This window comes from Cardiocondyla obscurior, linkage group LG03 (genome assembly GCF_019399895.1).
Source record: "Cardiocondyla obscurior isolate alpha-2009 linkage group LG03, Cobs3.1, whole genome shotgun sequence".
In the NCBI taxonomy this organism is placed as follows: Eukaryota; Metazoa; Arthropoda; class Insecta; order Hymenoptera; family Formicidae; genus Cardiocondyla; species Cardiocondyla obscurior.
In genome coordinates, this window is record NC_091866.1 from 10,189,415 (window position 1) to 10,209,773 (window position 20,359).

General features: G+C 40.1%; 1 protein-coding gene across 8 annotated transcripts in view; it reads left to right on the top strand.

The window, feature by feature from the left end:
• Pum (pumilio) overlaps positions 1 to 20,359 on the top strand; it is a 50,936-nt gene that overhangs the window by 27,114 nt on the left and 3,463 nt on the right. Inside the window, exons 10-17 of one of the 8 annotated variants that reach the window (XM_070654507.1) lie at positions 13,743 to 14,132; positions 14,996 to 15,236; positions 16,069 to 16,233; positions 17,614 to 17,733; positions 18,392 to 18,463; positions 18,866 to 19,160; positions 19,403 to 19,643; positions 19,899 to 20,289. In XM_070654507.1, the coding sequence (XP_070510608.1) occupies positions 13,743 to 14,132; positions 14,996 to 15,236; positions 16,069 to 16,233; positions 17,614 to 17,733; positions 18,392 to 18,463; positions 18,866 to 19,160; positions 19,403 to 19,643; positions 19,899 to 20,289 (1,915 nt within the window). The remainder of the gene's footprint in view (positions 1 to 13,742; positions 14,133 to 14,995; positions 15,237 to 16,068; positions 16,234 to 17,613; positions 17,734 to 18,391; positions 18,464 to 18,865; positions 19,161 to 19,402; positions 19,644 to 19,898; positions 20,290 to 20,359) is intronic. The other 7 variants (XM_070654508.1, XM_070654509.1, XM_070654510.1 and 4 more) reach the window with 7 other exon arrangements.

The following is a 20,359-nucleotide window of genomic DNA, read 5'->3' on the forward strand; positions in this document are numbered from 1 at the left end:
AACTCCTGTGAGAGTTACGTAATTGACAATTAAAAGTCCATATATATACCTTCAAGCCCATGGAGTTACAATTTCGAGTTGTCCGCGGAAGTTTGGGATACTTAGCAACGTCAATAACGCGTCGTGATGCCGGCGGTAATGCGATTCTATCATCTTTTCTCGTTGGCGATCTCTTGCGCCAGGGCAATGCCGGTTTCGCTCGGCGGTTAGGCGAGCTACTAATCGTGATTCTCGATGGAATGTTGAGAACGGTGTGAGGTTTCTCCATACCCTCTCTCGTGTACCACGATGCCGCGATACCGTTGCACCAGCTATCGCTACGCTACAATGCCGCAGATGCTTAAAATGAGAATTCGGCTGTCTGGAAACTTGGCGTCTAATTTTTTTTTAAATTAACGCGGTAACCATTCGCGTGCAATCTCTCCAACGTAAATGAGTGTCCTATTTATGCATAACCGTGGATATAAATGCAGCGACTGCCAATATCGACGCGCTCGATTGTCATGCAGGCACTTGTTGGATATACATACGGAGCCCGCCACAATTGATGCTGATACCTAGAGAAAACAAGCCGATAAAAGTGGCGGCTCGAGGCTATCGACGACAGCAATTCTCGGCGTAGTCGAGCGTCTTTTGACGTTCGACTGAAATCCGTTTCATTAAACTCACGCGTAAGATCTGGATCTTGAAAATCAAACTTGGCAACTTTCTTATAAATAAATTTTTAATTCCTTCCATTGCTAGTTAAAATGTGAAGCCGTGAAAATATTTTCTCAGTTGACAATGGCACGTAAGATTTTTCAGCGTGTGAGATATCACTTTTGACGTCGCAATGCGACACATCTCGTCGGATCAGGTGCCTTAACTTTTTATCCTTTTCCCTTGATGTTTCCAAATTCTGTCAATTTCAATATTGCAATCTGAATTTAACCCTTTGCGTGGCACATTTGCTTAATGTTAAAGCTGATGTTGGAAGAGAAAATGTAACTGAACAGTACCGCACAAAGGGTTAAAATGCGGTGAAGATTGTTCCGCTCGATGCTTCCCGTGCAGCATCTTTCCATCCTGAAAATTCTCACGGCTCGTACTTCTTCCGACGAAAGTAAAGCTCCACGTCTTCTGCATTTTGTTTGCGCGCAACAATATTAATATATGACCATTTCGTCCATAATTTACACGTCGAGCTTGCAGTCCCGCGCGACATTTCGTTGTTTAGAAGATGACGAGAGACGTCGTCGTTCACGTGGGTGAGCTTTTCTCGTGACAAACGCGCGAGACAGATTTCGTGTACAGCGTTCTCGTCGTGTGTTCAATATTATCGTCCGGCATTTCTTGTCTCGGGTTCATCAATTGATTTCTATGGCTCATTGTCGACACCGACACGCGCGGAAAATCAGCTTCAGTACGTTCCATGTTCTCTCGTCTCCCCTTGACACGTCCTTATCGCACTTTAGAGAAGACTAGTATTTAGAGCGAATTACGTGATATAAATGAGTTAAAAAGATTCAAAACTTTTAGCACTAAGACGACGTCTTTATTAATTTTATTACTTTTACACAGATTTTAAATATTCTTTCGACCATGCATGATTAATCTGACGTTTAATATATGCGTAAAATTATAGTTTATCGTTAAACTACTTTTTACAAACCAAGTAAGCATAATTCTTGCCTTCAATTTAATTTTAATTGATCGAAAAACAATTAGCTTATCATTTCAAGACGTCGCGGAAACTCTAAAAATGAAAAATACTTGTTGCGTAACATTTTTTGAACGCTTCACGAGTTTTCAACGGTCGAAAGGCAGCCACGTTCTTTTTCTCTCCGTAATTTTATGTATCTCGGTTAAATTAATTCTCGCATATTTTAATTATACAATTTACGAAAAGTACAAAAGCTGCCGTCGGAAAATTCCTAGTTGAACATAGACGAACGAAATAAGTGTGCAAACCGTGCTTTTCTATTAATGCTTTACGAAACAGCGAAATGTGCGCGGCACATTCTTTGGATATTCCGCGAGATTTTCGTCGGGGAAATTCAGGACTTCCCTCCGTCTCGGTTGATAGTAATTCACAATTCGCGCAGCAGGCCTGGCGAAGGGAGGAATCTCAATCGTTGCATTTTAACAATTTAACGTAAAGTGGAAACTGCCGCAGGAATGTCCCGGAATATACTGTTGCTCGTGTGCAATTAACGGAGTCCGTGAATAAGTTGGCGTCATCTCGGTGCCACTCTTTGTCACCAAGTTCGGATACTCTGGTCTACATTGCGACCCGATGAGCTTTGATCACGAAGCGCATCACCGTCGCGGATTCGGGAAACTCCACGGGGAGGCAAACTGGAGACGCCAACTTTTCGCTTTTCCGACACGCTGCAAAGTCAGTCGTGCCCTCGATAAATATGTCATCGTGCGCACGTAAACGTGTACCAGTTTCGCGATTTATTTCATCGCGTTTCATTTTACGTCCTCCCGCGCCTTACGTTTTTAAATTTTCCACGCGTTTACTGCAGGATTTAATTGGCAAAAGGGTTGATAGCTCCCGTTCGTGCAGCGGCCGTGTCGTTTTTTTTTTTTTCTAGGGGGATGTACTGGACGGCTAGCTGCCTTTCGCGGATTCTATTTTCGCGTGGTCGCGTCTCGCAACGTGCGGGAATGTAATAATTACCGAGACGTCTCTTATTACGCTAGAGATCTCACATTACCGCTGAGTAGTCGGTGCACAGCTATGAGATAGCACGAGCCCTCTCGTGCTGATCTCTCTTGCCTCGTATCAGCTTTTGCTCTACGCGTGGGGATGCACGGAGCGAGGGGTACGTTATCAGACACGCTTAGTTAGTCATTTAACGCATAGTCGCATGCGACGATTCTCTCTGTTGTCATATGAACGATTCGCAAATCTTGGAGAACCATCGCAGTCTAAATCATATATGTCTCGTGTAACGTAATGTTAACTAGCTGTATGAAATTAGCAGATATGAAACGTATTATTGGAAGATATCTGGAAGACTTGGTCTTTCTTTTCTCACCTTAGTGACTTTCCGATTTAATGACAATGCTTTCTGTTTTTATAATAAATTTAATTTTCTTCATACTTTGAAATAAGAAAATTAAAATTTTTTTTAAGTAAAATGATATTCTCCGCGCATTTTTTTAAATATTTTTAATAGTAGAAAAAAAAAATTGGTGAGCTAATTTTTTTTTTTTTTTTCAACACCTTCTATTTCTGCGTTAGTTTCTCAAGGACAAGACAGGTCGTTAAAATCTGCATGAAAAATTTGAGAGCCGTTATGCTGTTGTGAGCACGCGATCGAGGGTACAAGTGGATGTTAATTAACAGGAGAGCTTTCTAAATAAATGACATCCGAAACGAAATATTGGCGAAAAGACCGGGTGCAAGCAGATTTATAATCCGCTCGGACGCAACGTCGCGCTAATAGGCGAGATATATTACGCAGAAATGAGAATTAATTTAAAAAAAAAATGTATTAAGACAACTTTAAATATGGATTAAAAAGTGGGCGATAAACCACGATAAGGTTTGCTATTTAATTATACATTCGTATACACGCAGGATTATAATTCGCTATTAGTATAACGCGAAGGCTCTCCGTAATTGCTACTTCTAGCACGTGAAATTGCAAATGGAATTTTATGCCGAATTGCGCACGTCATATCTGTGCCGGGGTTTTAAATATTATTTAGCCACGCGAAGCGCGACGTGCTTCTTCGCCACGCTATAACGCGACTCCACGATTATACTTATCATGACGAATTTCCGTCCCCCCTCCCTCCCCTCGACTACCGACTTCTCTTTTTCTCCGGAAACCGCCTCTTCCGCCACTTTACGGAGAGAAGAGAGCGGAGGAGCCGAGTTGATCGCACCGACGAGCTTTTTCTTCGGGCAAGAGCTACGGTGTGCACGACAAGCGCGACTTGCATAAATAATAAATGCCAATAGCACGGCGGGGCCACGCGACCGTACGTCGCACATGACGATAAACGACAGGGCGTAAAACGGACGGAGCCTAGGGAGGAGATTGTCGAGCTGGCGCGATACCGCGTCGCATCGCAACGATTATTCATAACGATCGGCCCGAGCGAGCTCACGCGCGAACTGCAACGATAATCGCGATGTCGATGGTCGGGATTGCGGTCAAGATTCAGCGCGATTCTCTAACGGTAGTCGGAAGTGCTTTCGGAGCGAAGAGACGATTTCAATTGTACAATTCGGATAAGGAGATCACGTGAAATGATGTAAAGTAACTGTTAACGTATCAGAAAAATGGGAAGACCGCGTATATATTTTTTTTTAAATGGTCCATCGTAAAAGCAAAGGATTTTTTTACGATAAAGGACTGGACAGTACCGCGCAAAGGGTTAAGGTAGCCGCTGATCGCCACTCGCGATTTCGATGCAGCAAAATAGCGTTAACTGCCCGTTGCACGTGAAATTCGATCGCTTTTCCTGGTGTGCGTGACATCGCCGCGCACCGCACCACGCTGCTCCACATTTTGCTCAACGTCATTCTCGCGCGCGCGTTATTGTGTCAGGTAATAAGTACCAAGAGCAAGGTTCCATAATGACACAAGGTAACCACGCTCGGGATTTCATCGTTTGGACCACGCTGCTAATCTACGGACTCGTATCACTTTAATAAATAATGAGCATTTCATGTCGTATAGATTAAATGATACTTGAAGAGAAACGATTACGGCTTGAACTGAACCCTTGCGCTATTAATAACAATAATTACTATTTTAACGCACCGCGGAAAGAAAAAAATATAGTTTTAATTTTTTATAATATTTTTAATGATAATTGTAGCTGCGCTGGTGGGGGGAAAAGCTACCGGTGTTTGAAATACCGCTATGTTACATTATTATATAACATATTACATATTATATAATTAGAAAATCTCCCAAAGTCTCGGTGAGCTATTCTGGACACAGGTATCTTGGTTCGAAGGCACGGTTGCGTAGAAAATAAAAAAAGAATCGTCTCGGCGCGACGTAGAGGAGACGAGAAAAGAGCCGACTTAACGGTCGGCTAACATTTATGACTAACAAAGTACCGTTGCTTGGTGATCATCGGGTCGACATGTTCTCGGTTTGCCGCGTGCATTGCCGGATCATTTCACGCGCGATGATACAAGTCGCGTATAAGCTTACGCGCTACTGGACCTTGGTCGCAACGTAAATCGCACGAACCTTTTAAATAGTAATTAATTTCTCGCATTATGCGTATCTTCTATTACGATCGAAATTACCAACCTGTAGAATAAATTAATCCTGAAAATACATCGTTTATTTACCCCTTTTGAATCGTCTACAATATTATCTTACCTCGGGTATCTCGTAGCCGTCGATGCACTCGGGGGGGTTGAACCAGGGCTAAAATTGATCTATATCGGTGGAAACGGATGCCAGGTTGTATTTGCGGTGCAATCGAATCCGAGTCCCTTCCTCCCCCTCGCGCTAAGTTCCAAATGAATGGCAATTTCCAACCGAGGTTGGCTTCTCACGGCGGCGGCGCGTAAACTTACGTAAACGTATGTAAACGGCTAGGCTCACATTTTCATCGATCGACGGCGGTTCTCCGACAATTTGTGCCGCATCCAGCAACATGGTGGACTTAACGTCAGTGATTGTGGAACGAGTGTACATCGGGGGTTGGCACGAAAACTCCTCTCCCGCATACACGCACGCGCGCGTGTAACACATACACGCGAACACTCTTCTTCCTTCTCCCCGCGATGTGTACCGACGCCTCGAGCATGATATATGTGCGCTAGATATACAGGGTGTATCGAAAGGTAACATCAATCGCTGCGGAAAAGTGATACGGGACAAGGTGGAAAATGTAAACGATGCTTATGCGTGCTATGTAGATTCCCGTTAACGTTTCTCTTTATGTCGGCGCGCAAAGGGAAAAATGTAGTCTCGCAGTGAAAACTATAGATTCCTGAAGACACCGAATTTTTCTTTTTCTAAACGAACGACTGTATCGAGCTACGTGATAATTTCGTTTAAGAAGTAGTAAGGAATTAAAAAAAAAAAAGTTTATCTTTTAACTTATCTTGTAAAAAGAAAGTCTTCCTTTCGTTTGCGGATACTGGTAATAACTCTCATTGCTCAGGGTAATATGCCGATGTAGCTGAAAAAACAATAGCCCGTATACCGTTACGGGGGCTTACTTGGTCGACATAGCGGATACGCCAAAGTACGATTAGAATACGTTTTGCGAACGTGCCGCGATGCATTCATGTACACGTACGGTTCGTGAAGAAGTGCAATCAGGATCTACAAAGGTTGTAGCATTTTATAAAGGTCACATCCACCACGGCTCGTTCTGTCCTTTCGTAGGGAAAAGGGTATTAAAATCAACCCTCAACAGCCGCATTTAGCGCATATCGCGCCGGCTTTTTCTTTTCGTCTCTATTTCCTGGCATCAATACCTTCCGTTTATATGCATAACGGTTCATATCTCTTTCTCTTTGCTGTCGTGTCTATATTTTTATATATTTTGTGACGCGTATATAAAACTTTATTTCTTCGAGCATAAATTGGCGGATCGCGATAGGAATTCATATCAGGTGCCGCGTTAATCAATCGAACGCTGACACGTATCTGGTGCTTTTTACTTAACTAGAAATTATTTTAAAATTTGAAAACATGGAATTGTGTTCCGTTTAACTTGAAAAAAAAAAAAATTAAGGTATCATTATTTTAAGAGACTTTAAAAGGAAAGAAAAGAAAAATTTTTTTACAAGAAAAAAAAATAGATAAAAGCGAATCTTTCGCTAAACGTCTTTGTAGGTATTGATTGTAGGCAGATGTACGTGCGAATACCAACTATTTTGACCTTGTCCTTATCCATCCATCTACTGGCTAGCCATCTACATATTTCCTACCTATCGATATGCCCTTGCCGAATCGGATGATAAATCTCATATCGCCACGCGAAACAATTTCGGTATCCCCGTCGCAAAAATCGAATAACATCGCTTGGAGAACGTAGTGTGAACGGTGGCGAACAAAGAGTTTAACATCTAGATAATTAATTCTGAAGTACACAAGTGTACACTAATTTTTTTTTTTTTTTTTTTAATAGTTTCGTTTTTAATACGGGATATTAACGTGTTGTTAAGAAAATAAGATATTTCTTTCAAGAGTATTATGTGCGTAATCAATTTTTTCGTTGGTAGTTTGCTCAAGATACACCTTGTGTACATGTAGTAAAAGTTCGCAAGGACGGTATCGATTGTCTTTCCGTGCGATGAAGTGGCGATGAGGATCGTGACGGCGAACGCGAGAACGTTTGTCGTTGTACGGGTAACGGCCTAATAAAATCGACGTCATGTCGCGAAGAACGTACTCGTATAACATAACCCCATGCCATGACCCTCTCTTTCTCTTTCATTTTCTTTAATAAAATTAATTGAGCTGTTCTCCGCCTTTGCGTGTCGCTTGCGATAGCTAACTTGTTCGACGAGAATTCGGAAGAAAACGTTTTTCTTATAAAAATTCAGCACGACTCTAAAGCGCATCGTTTATTAAACTTTTCGTGATCTTTTGCGCATTCTTTTTTTTTTTTTTTTTTATTGCTAAACTTAAAAATTATAAAAATATACAATAAACTTAATAAAATAATACATTACTTTTCAGATTTATGGTTTTATAGACAGCGAAAAGTGTCCAGTGCGAATTGCACGCTTTCTCTATAGCAGTTACTATTCTTTCCTTTTTTACATTTTCTTTATTACTTAATTTCGTTCGTTGTGTTTGAAAGATTTGAACTTTCCAATTTCTTCATTTATCAATTGAATCGAAAATCGTCGGCGTTTTACAAATGAAACGCCCGACGCTGCATTTGCGCGCCGACACGCTTTCTTGCGCAATTTTCTACGCGTTTATTTTCGTTAAATGGATCCGATGAAAAGGATCTTCGGAGCGTGTTGCGCCGCTATGAGAACTTTGGGAAATTCATCGAATGTTCTCCCTCCCCCAATCCGATGGATTCTCACGAGAGTGGTCTTAATCGCCGTTTTTACGCAGCGAAATGCATTGCGCGCGTTAAGATATTTTCGTAAGAGTAATATGCCTCGGGAGTGCAATTACGGCATAAGTTTTAATATACCACGGATCGCGATGTAATCGCAATTTCCGACGCATGCAAATATAATCTCTTTTTCGACGGTTATTAGCGCGAAATATACTTATATATTTTTTAAATATTGCAATTATAATATTTAAAAGAACATTTTTTTAGCCTTATATAGAAATTCTTAATTATTAATACGCTTAAGTATAATTCGTACGGTAACGACAAATAGAGAATTTTTTTTTTTTAATGATATTAAAAATAAATTTGTCTACTCATAAATATTCAAAATTTTTTATCTCTAACTTAAAAAAAAAAAAAAAGTACTCGAGATTAATCTCAACTCTAAAATTTGCATCATTAACCTAGCTTCAAATATCTTTACAATCAATTCTAGATCGTCGACGCTGGTTAGTTGATGAATCGGTTTAATGGACTCGCGTGTACGGAGCTTTTGTCAGGTAAAGGCAGAAGAGGAGGGGACGTAGAAAGGGTGAGGCCGGGTAGCGACATGCGGAGGCGCATTAATACCAGGGGGATGACTGTATTAACTCGGCCGCACCTCTGTAAGGGCACCATCCAATAATAAAATCCGCGTCATTTGGCTAAAAGCTACCGCGAAGAAGGGTATCTAGTATCAAGGTGTGGCAGGGCGACCCTTATCACGCGACCTGCACCCACCCTTTGCGGACCACGCTTCCTAGCTATCTCTTTCTCCCTTCTTTCTCCCCTTTCCGCTACGAGATAGTGGCTGCATGCGCACGCGAGGACGGTCAGTTTATTATAATTGAATTTCGCAAACTAGGCTAGCATCTCCGTAGAACGAGGATGGTTGCGTCGATGATATAAAACAACGACAATAGCTATTGTTCTCGAAATCCCGATGTGCTCGTCACAGGGGTTGACTCGTTAAAGGAAATGTAAACGATCAGAATACCGAAAATTATGTACTGTTTAAATTTTATTTGCGAGCGAACGAATAAGCGTGCATAATTTTTTTTAATTTTTTTTGTTCATTGTTTAGCGCTTTCTTACAAAATTTTAGTAAGTGTTAAGTTAACACTGTTAACTATCGTGTCTGCTCCTGTTTGCCGATAAGCTTTCAGAGTAGTTTGTTATCAGCTGTCGATTTTTTATTACTGCTGTTCGTTAAACTTACCACCATTGAAGGTTTTTCCGGAGCGATCTGGAGTCCGGTAGAACGGTACAACTACCGTCGACCGATAGGGAGGGGGCGAGAGGGATGTTTGTGCATCGACCGTGTGCTCGGGTCAAATCGATCGGTTCGCACCGCCAAGGGAACCGGTTTTTGCCTTGGAAGCATTACCAGTTAACAGCGGTTCTCCGCCTATTGGCCGTGTGCTAACGACCGGTATTCGCGGGAAAGAAACGAGATCGGTGCAACCTGCGGTGATCTCGTCGCAACCTGTGCACTTAGAAAGTTGCCGCCGTCCCGTTGCCGCGACACGTAATCTGGAACGCGCGGTGATAGACGTTTCGCAAACCGCTCTCTGAACCGCCGCTTTTCACGGCGATATTCCCGGCATTCCGTGAAAATGACTTGTCCCTTGGGGAGCCGGTTCGCTTCGCGATAGCTTAACTTTATATAGGCTGTTCCCCTTTCGAAAGACACCAAGTCATACACAGGGGTATAGCACGTTATATTCGCAAAGACCGAGAGAAAGACGAGAGGGAAAACGAAATTGCTCGACATTAACCTGTTGCTTATGGGACTTACAATCCGACCTGACAGTCTATCATTTGCCGAGGCGAAGGTCAATGCCACGTAAAGATGACTCGCGATAGAGAGAACTGGACTGAGGCCGCGTTCCACGTGAATCAGCACTATCGACACTTAGTACCCATCAAAGAAGAAAGATATCATCGTGCCGAGTGAATGAACCCTTCAGTCGGCGCGTTAAAATTTAAAACACTCTATATTATACTGCAAGCAATAATTTAATAATTTGCTTATATTAATCATCGTTGCACGAAACTCCGAATGCGTGAATAAATCAATTTTTAACGTTAAAAAATTTTGGTTTATCTTAAAATGCGTTTGAAGGCCTCGGTCTATCACAGGGGGTGTAAAAGATACCCCCCAGCGCTCACTAAAGGGTTGACGACCTTTCCCTAACTGTTTTGGAATGACAACGGCACGACGCAAATTGCGCGACGTACAAATACGCGTTGTTGTTAAGCGGAAAAAGCGGATCTCGTACGACGAACCGTGGACCTCTTTCCTTGGCACAACACTCTGTGTATTCCGTACACGCGGCCAGGTGAGCTAACGGTGCTCCGGAGCGGTGAAGTAACGGACTCCGCCGCGGGTTTGTCGTCGCCGTACTTTTATTTTATGCGGTTACCCTAACATTTTGTAAGAATGTATAACATACCTCTCGGTCCGTTTCTCATGTGACCGAGCGATTGCCTTGGATTTATTTTCTTTTTTAACCCTTTGTTTTAACGCTGCCCGTTAATACTTTTTTTTTTTTTCTTCTCAAGTTTAACGTTTCGTAATAGCCCTTTTTTTGGAATATTGTTCGTAGATGAAATTTTTCTCGGAGTTACGAGCTCTCTTTGTAAGTCTCGCTGCGATTTTCACTGCTTGTGGAATATCCGTATTATTATTATTTTTGCGATTGTAACAATGTGACGCGATAAGACGCGCTGACGGATGCGAGATCGGCAATGATACCTATATGCACGCTGATGACCTAATTTCCGAGTGACTACGACACTTTATTATACAGAGCATAGATAAATTAATTTTCCGAATAAAATACTTTGGCATTCCCCGAAATATAAATGCGTCGCGACAGAGATGGATATTAACACGTAGTTATGAAAGGTAAACGAGAAAAAGATGGAGCGAAGAAAGGTCATCGAACTTTCGTCACTCTGAAACTCGTTTCCGCGGATGACTGGCAAGGAATTCAGCAACGGAGTATCTGTTATCTAATCGTTCTTATATCATTTGTTACAGTACGTTTTTTTTTCGCAAATCTATAAATTAACAACCGTTCGTCAACCACGTCGGTTTAACACCTCTCACGAAAAATCTTTCTTGCGTTTTACATAAACAACATTATAATAATTCTAGTGGTCAGCACTTGTGACAAGTAAAAAAAAAAAAAGGAACAAATTTAATGATAAAACCAATAAATTTTTTTCAGCGTTCTGAAGTTTATAAATATCCAATTTGCGAGATAGTATTTTAGATCGATGAACGAAAGTGTTCGATTGCCGAGCGATAATAAAACCGTCACGGAAATACGGCGTATTGCTGGATATAATGCGATTCCTTACGCTCGCCGAAAGAGAGTGAAAATAATTAAACAAAGACAATAAGTAGGCTATCGCAGATCAGTGAAAGTTTATTCGGATGCTGATGAACGTAGGAGAAAAGTCGGCACTCTATTCATTACTGCGGGACAACAATACCTTGATAAGAACAGAATTTGCCCCCCACACATTTATACTCTCGAAAAAAAAAAAAAGAGAATCGTGTAGGTGTTTTTTGTGTCACTTTTCCGCAATACCGATTGATTATCTCACCTTGCCTTTGCTTTGTACTGCGGGTAGCAAGTGTCGTGAAATTGAGACTTGATAGTTTACAATCGGCAGATTATCGTAATTAATTTTCGTTACTTCAGTGCATGATTCACTTTGATGCACGTTGGTGCACACGTATTTTTGAAATTCGGCAAAACTGTGAAATAAAAAAAGTTTCTTGTAGCATCCTCTTTATTAAAATTAATAATGCTTGCGCATTAATATTCGATGAGAGCTTTGCAACGACCGTTCGATATGTTAATCGCATTAGCCAGCTCACCGCCCGATCAATGATAAGATAATGATTTTATTAAACAAATAAAGGTGAGATTAACACAAACTTGCCACGAGATAGGATATACTATTAGCGACTTAATGAAACCGTTTCTTTTGACATCGCACAGCAGTCGAGACTTGATCAAGACCTCTCTTTGATTAACGGCTCTGCGTTCGAAAAGAATTCTTTTAAACACTGACCTCAATAAGCCGTTCGCCTCTCACACGTGTGCGCTCTACAACAATAATGTTCTTTATAATATTACTTTTTCCTTTAAAATAAAATTTATCGATATATCTAAAAAAGACAAATAAAAATCGTGCTATTAAAACGTTTTGTGTAAAATAAATAAACGTTGGATAAGCTGGAATATACCGTGTGTTGAATTTACACTTTTTTTTTTATTCTAATAAATTTAATTAAATGTAAATAAGTATTTTTCTTCGTGTAGGATATATTAATAAATTAATAACTTAATTAATTATTGTGCGATGTCCAACGAAAAGTAGATTTCTGCCGTGCAAGAAGCGGTGGTCAGGTAAAGTGGCCTTGAGTCAAGCTCGAGCCATTTCCGGAAGAGGTTAATACCCGAAACGCATCGTTGCCTCTTAGAACTCGAGCGTGTTGTAAATGGTTTAAGTTTTCTACGCTTCGTGCAAGAAATCAGCCGTTCGGTCGATGTTCCTATTCATTTCCGAGTTCTCCTTACTTCGAAGGTCGCAGGAACTCGAACCTGTGGATAATGTTATTAAATTTATCGATCGTTTGCGAACGCAAGCTCTCAGGACTCGTTTCGTAATATGGCACGAATGACTGATAGCATCGAGGGAAAAAAAAAAAAGGTTTATCCGATTATTTCTATTAGTTTATTAGTTCCAACTATAGGAGTTGCGGCGTTTTAATTTTATACTAATTTTGTTTTTCTTTTTCGGTAGAAAAAAAATGAAACTTGAAACGGTTTAATGAACGCGGACGAAGTTATAAAGAACGTCTTATTAAAAATATTTCTTGGGATTTTTTTTTAAGATTACGCGAAGAAGTGAATAGGAAAAACCTGCATGAACGATTTTATTAAGTCTGTTACTTGGCCTTGGTATTAATTATGTTCTACCTGGGTAAAGTAACAACCTTACAAGAGATGTAACAAATAGTTCACGAAGCCCTCCCAAAAATACTTTACCGGAAGAGAGAATTTATCGAATTCTGTTTGCGTTGTACTTTTGGCATTCCGCTGTACGTAATTTCGTCGCTACTCTACGTCGGTCAATTAAAAAAATCCACGATCTCATTGGTCTGGGGAACAACACAGTAGAAGAAGCGAACGCACGTCGGTGAACGTCCGCGGGGGGTCGTCGACCCAGGCCGACGATTAACTGGAGAAGGAGAAGGCGAAGGAGAAGGTGGTGGTCTCGGTCGTCTTCCACGGCTCCAACACCGACTTGTCTTTGCATCGCTTCCAGGTGGCAGCGACGATGATACCGCCTGTCCCCGTTTTTTGATTGTTGAACTAAAATTCCTAGCGGCACGATAATACGATACCGAATTCGTGGTCAAAAAGACTCGTCTCGACTGCTGACGCAATTTGCACGCTGCATGGTTCTTTTTTAACGGAACCTGTCCAATAAGAACACCTGATATTTCGTTAAACTAATTATGTAAAAAATTAATCTTTGTACAGATACTTTGCAAGGTTTTATTCGATGCAACATTTATATTTAATTGTGATAAATATTTCACATTTTTTTATATTTAGATATAAAATAAAAAAAAAATTATTTTTCTTGCGCTTAAGTTTAATTTTTTCTTTCAGCAATTGTTTCGTAGCCAGCCGCAAGGTGCGACTCCGCAGCAGCTGCAACTTCTGCAGCAGCAGCAACAACAGCAGCAACAGCAGCAGTACCTAGCGGCGTCTCAAGCGCAACAACAGCAACAACAGCAGCAGCAACAGAATTTTCCTACGGCCCCTTATACCGTAATTAGCGGGCAAGAGCCTTACGTAGGAGCGCTAATAGCTGGTGCACCACCTCCTGTGGTACCGCAGTACTATGGCGTCGGGCCCTGGGTCTATCCGGCCGGATTACTGCCACAAGCACCACCCCAAGCGGCTGCACCACCGCCACCCCGACGACCGCTTACTCCTTCCTCTGCAGCGGCCGCGGCCGCTGTTGCCCAGGACACTGCCAACAATTTGGCACAAACGGTGAGTCAACTACCAATAAATCTGATAGATTAAAATAAACAGTAAAATAAAACAAATAAATGACAACTGATTGGAAAAGCGGGCCGAAAGTGGAACCTAATCTAACATAATCTAATCGTTTTTTTTTTTTTTTTTAAGAATTTGGAAGGTAGGCGCGCGCCAATGTCGCACGAAATAAATCGTGCGCGTACAGTGCAAGCTATCACGGTGATGCATAGCCATTAAACAAAGGAACTAAATTTAAACTCGATGACTGGATAGATAGAGAATTCACGAATTAGCGCGAATTAGACGCGTTTCTAATTCCGTAAAAGCTATTTTCTCGCTCGCTCGTTTCGCGAGTGGGGCCGATGTCTGTTTTTGCTCGGCATAAGATGAGGAGCTGCGTTTGTTGTACCAATTAGAGATTGCCTCATTGTTCTCTTAGATATTTTACTAGATATTTTACTGTGACAAGTGGAGAAGAGAGACGAGGTAGAGGCGCGCGACAGTGTGATACTTTTGGCTTATAAAATTAGATATTCAATTGGAACGAGTTAAGCTTATTGCATTTATGTGCACCGATACTAAAGAACGCGACGGACTTAATTTTGATGATTTACAGAGCTCACATAAATAAATAATTTTACACTTAATTTATGTCATATATAATATTTCTTGAAAATGAAAGTCTTAATATTTGAAACAGCTCTCTTCGTACATTTTTTTCGAGACTGCAAGAAATTTATTAGAAATTTAATCTTTAATTTGAATTTCTTAGGTTATCAATTTTGTTATCGATTGACTTTTAGTGGTCGATCAGTGATATTTTTAGTATTGTACATTTATTAATGTATCGGACTTACAAAATTTTTTTTTTGCAGGTACAGGGTCAATATCAGGTGATACCAGCTTATTATGATCAGAACGGTTCCATCGTTATGGGAGGTGTACGTGGACTAAGTTCAGCGGCGACTCCAATGAGATTAGTCAGTCCTGCACCAGTTCTTGTGAACAGAGCTCCGTCTCAACCACCACCTGGTCCACCAGCACCACCGCCGCCAAACCTATATTCTCAACCGACTCCGACATCGCACAGCAACGCTACTCCCGGCGAATGTCTAGGTAAGTTAAACGGAAACCAGCTTTGCAACATTACCGTCTTTTTGTGAACATATTTGTCTTGTAAAGTTATATTTGTGTAACAATCTTGTAAAGATTTGTCCCTAGTTCTTCCTCTTATCCTATCGTGTAATACGTACATAATGCATGTCTATGTGCTACGAAACGAGATTATATGATAATCGTCTGATTATGATACGTAAATATGTGTCATCGTTAATGTCCAATGATAATATCACTTTGCCGTTCACGGGCGATTCCCGGCTGTTCCTTGTAAATACGCGTTAAATCACACCCGACCCAATATAATATAATAACATTACTCTGAAGAGAAATAAACGAAAGACAGATACCATTGACGATTGCGCGTATCGCGGGTAAGGTATACGTGACGATACGATAACGAAGGAACACGGTGCCTGCAGATTTATCAGTGCGAATACTATAAATAACAGAGAAAAGATTCGTTTTCATTACTAGTTTATCGTATTTCAGAAATCAGAATCGAAGAATCAAGTGTAATAAGTATACGTATTAAAAACAGTATTTTTTTTTTATATCAAGTTTTTCTATAATCAAAATTATTTTAAATGCTACATGACGTTTAATCAATTTAAAAATATGACGAACATCACGATCGAGACTGTTTTGCGTGTATACATTTTTTGAATATCGGCTCGTAAAACAATCACGATACGGCACGGAGTTATCGCTTTCGCTTCGATTTGCGCGACCGCGTATCTTCTCCGTAGACAATGCAAGGCTCGGTAGTGTACGCTAATCAACACTTGTGACGATTAAGAAAGCACGTGTCGGTTGCGGGCTTTTGGTGCAGGTCTGGCGGCGTGCAGCGCAGCGGCAGTGGTTGCGCAAGCCCAGGCAGTTGCGGTGCAACAGGCGCAGCAGCAAGGCTCTGGACTTGCTGCGGGTTTAGCGGCTCTAGGATACGGCGGTTCTCCGCTCGGGGCATTAGGTTCACCTGCCCAACTGCAGAACACAGGTATAACAACCGCGATCGCATTCATTCACTCTCCTCCTTCATCCCCTTTTTCTCTTTCCGGACGTCTCGTTCTCTCTATTCTCCAGGCCCTAAGTCTAAGAATCTAAGGAGATGATGCTTTCTCGATTTTTCTAATCCGAGAATTTATTTATCTCTTTTGAACAAAATAATCAATTTTATCCACGTCTTTGAAAACCCAAACGAAGCTTTACAAAGCCTTTCAGAAATTTACAATATTTATATGTATATATATGTATAACGCTCAGACTTTAAAGACTTAAGAAATGAGCCCTTCAATTTCTCTAGTTATATATATTTTATATCTTGTACATACAATCGACTTAACAACGACATAACTTTCGAAGAAAGTAAAGTAATATATTAATTGATCGAGTTAAACGTAATAGCAGGGAAGGGGGAGGGTAGATTGTTGCATTATAATTACATAATACGGTAGAAAAATACAGGCTAATTTTGTTAAATACTTTTTATTATTGTATACTACTTGTTACATACTATTTGTATATTTTATTCTTACAAAAAAAAGAAATATTCTCTGAATTGAGCTTATTGATTCGCGTGCTTTATTCCCAAAATCAGAGAAATTTCCTTTGGTTTTTTTTTATATTGGTGGTGTGTATAAATTTTCATATACAAAGTGAAAAGTTAACATAAAATATTTGCATGCTTCATACGATTCATGAAGTATAGGATACTGGATGCTTCTCAATAAAAAGACAAAGCACCAAGTATCCAGGAGGCTCGATCTTCATTTTGAAAATGTGACCAAAACTGAACTTGGTAGCTAATTCAAAATACGTACACTGACGATTTCTACGATTAAAACTTGATTTCTTGTAAATTATTTGTACATGCGATCACGAATCTACTAACACACATATTATGTATGTGAAATAGGAAATAGATACTCTGCAATGAGAGACTGGGTCACGAGGAGGCCACTCTTTGGCCAACAACAGTGATTATAATACTTTTTTTTTTTTTTCGTAGAATTGAGATTAAACATAACGGAGCAGAGTCGTGACTGATAATCATTGACCACCGTCTCTCATTGTAATGTCTCTTTAAAGTATTTTGAATTAGCAGCGAGAACCATTTTTATGTTACTTAACGCATTTTCTATGAGATTTAAACCTCCTGGGTTCTATACTTGATGACGCGATCTCATTGACTTTGTATTTTCATGTTAAATACAGCCAACTCTCTTTCAACAACGTACCTATCTCAGTAGAGCGTTTGTGTCGATTTGTTGGTAATTGCAATTTGCTTAATGTCGTGACGTTTCTTGTGTGTATATGCTCGATACCGGCTACTCTCGAGCACCTCGTGTTAAGATGACGGTATCCGTCTTGTGTGCAGGTTTAGGTCTCGGTGCGTCTTCAACCGGCAGACGAGATTCCTTTGATAGAAATACTTCAGCCTTCAGTCCAAGCTTGGAATATAGCCGGGCAAAGTGGCCTCAGAGTTACGGCGCCCTCGGTAAGGACCGTTTTGTGTAAAATATACTTCGACGTACGGAATACGGGACGTCTGAGACAGCACTTTCTTATTCGAGTATCCTAACGTTACATGGAAAACGTACGGAGAGACGCGAACAATGACAGTTGAAAAAGAAAGAACCGTTCCTTTCTTTTTATTCCTTTAATTTTTCCATACGTTCAACGTGTGTGTGATAAGGATACTCTTGAAGATGCGAATGTACCGTTTCAGACGCCTGTACACGACGGCTGTGAGGCATCTCGGAATCGCCATAGACGCTCGATTATCTATGTTGTACATTGTGTCTTAATAACATATACCGTAATCCATTTGTTCACACGCCTTTTGTACACATAACTCAGCTATGATAACATTATCACCCTTCTCTCTAAACTGATCCCGATACATAAATGATGTAGCGTCCTGATGCTTGTAAACGTTTTAATTAAGAGTAAGCGTCTGCAAAGATGCTGGTTTAGAGAGCGGTGCACACTGTGGTACACCACTGTAATCTGTAGTAATTTTAACATAATACACTTCATGTAATACGGGATTATAGATTTAACTTCTATGCAGTGTGTTTATTACTTTTGTACAAAAATTGTATAGCGCATTATTCACGATCAACGAGATAAGAAGTACTCTTTTCTCTTACCAGATACAGGTACCTGGGACAGAGTGTATTTAGCTACAAATGCAGGTACTCCCTGCAAAGAATATACAGACACAGGTACAGATACAAATCGAGCATAACTAGATACGAGTGCTTATCTTATTCTTCATGTAATTTCAGGAAATTTTAAAGTTAATCTTATTTTTTTTCTTTCTTTTTTTTTTAATAAATATGCCCGAAATCAGTGGCATTTTGCTAATTAATGCTACCTAGAGTAATTAATGACAGATTTATTCGTTGAAAGTTTTCTAAGTTTTTCTCAATAGTCAAAACGATAAATCTTTTTATTTGATTTAAAATAGATATTGTTGTAGCAAAATTTTAATTTTATTTGTAAAGATATGTGCGATATTTGAGATCGGTGGTCGTCGCGAACGATAACGATCTTTGATATCGACGACGAATTAATTAAAGATTAATCGAGGAACTTGTTATTAAGTCTTTTGATTTGTTATGCAGGTACAGTTACTGCGTCACCGAGTCCCTTGGGCCTGTCATTAACACCACCGCCGACTTTAGGGGGTTCTTTAGGTGGTCTTGTCGGAGGAGCCAGTCGAGTATCAGCAGCCCCCGGCGCCGAAGCAAAATTCCGCGCTAGTGCAGTACCCACTCTAACAGCTAACGGAGTGTTCGGCTCTAGTAGTTCTCTGTTTCCGAATCTTGTAGGCAAGCCCGGCCGCGGAGGTGCAACTAATATTAGCGACAAAAATTCTGGTGGACGATCCCGCTTATTGGAAGATTTTCGAAATAATCGGTAAAATTAATAGCATCTCTTATTTCTTATTTAAATTAAATTATAATGTTGTTTTTCAGTTTTATTTCACATAAAATAAATTTATAAAATAATATTTTAGATTAAGAAAATTAATTACATTATGAGAATAAATAAATTACATAAGATCTCTTTTCTTATATTCTTTGTACATCAAAATTAGTATTTATTACAATCCATCAAATGACGCGTTCATTAAAGTATATGTGGTTTTCTTTTCTCAGTTTCCCCAGTCTTCAATTGCGCGATTTGGCTAATCATATAGTTGAGTTCAGTCAAGATCAGCATGGTTCACGATTTATTCAGCAAAAATTGGAACGAGCCTCGGCTAATGAGAAACAGCTTGTGTTCCAAGAAATACTTTCCTCTGCATATTCTCTCATGACAGATGTCTTCGGCAACTACGTCATTCAGAAATTCTTTGAATATGGCACACAGGAACAGAAATCGACTCTCGCTCAAAAGGTAAAATCCCAGTTATTAATAAAAAAAATTTTTTCCTAACGGAATTGATTAAAACTATAACTAAATAACTTTTGACAGTTTAATTATTATTGACTTTTGCTGTATTATTATAAATATGACGAAAACTTTTGCGTGTCATCTGACTTAATCACTGTGATTGTACATAAAATAATCTGAAAATTTGTTAAACAATTACAGTAAAGTTATCTTTACATTTAAGTGCTTCTTAATTATTAATTTTTTTACTTATGCCAGGTTCGTGGACATGTTTTACCACTTGCACTGCAAATGTATGGCTGCAGAGTTATACAGAAGGCTCTCGAGTCAATCGGGCCGGAACAGCAGCAGGAAATCGTACGAGAACTGGATGGACACGTATTAAAGTGCGTTAAGGATCAAAATGGAAACCACGTTGTGCAAAAGTGCATCGAATGCGTTGAACCGCGAGCATTACAATTCGTGATAGGAGCTTTTACGGGACAAGTATATTCTCTGAGTACTCATCCATATGGCTGCCGAGTGATCCAACGTATCCTCGAGCATTGCACTCCCGAACAAACTCAAGGAATCCTGCAAGAGTTGCACGCTGCCACTGACCAACTAATTCAGGATCAATATGGCAATTATGTTATTCAACATGTGCTCGGTAAATATATATTTTATAATTATCCATCTACAAGCTATTACAATTAATTAAAAAATGTATATTATAAGTA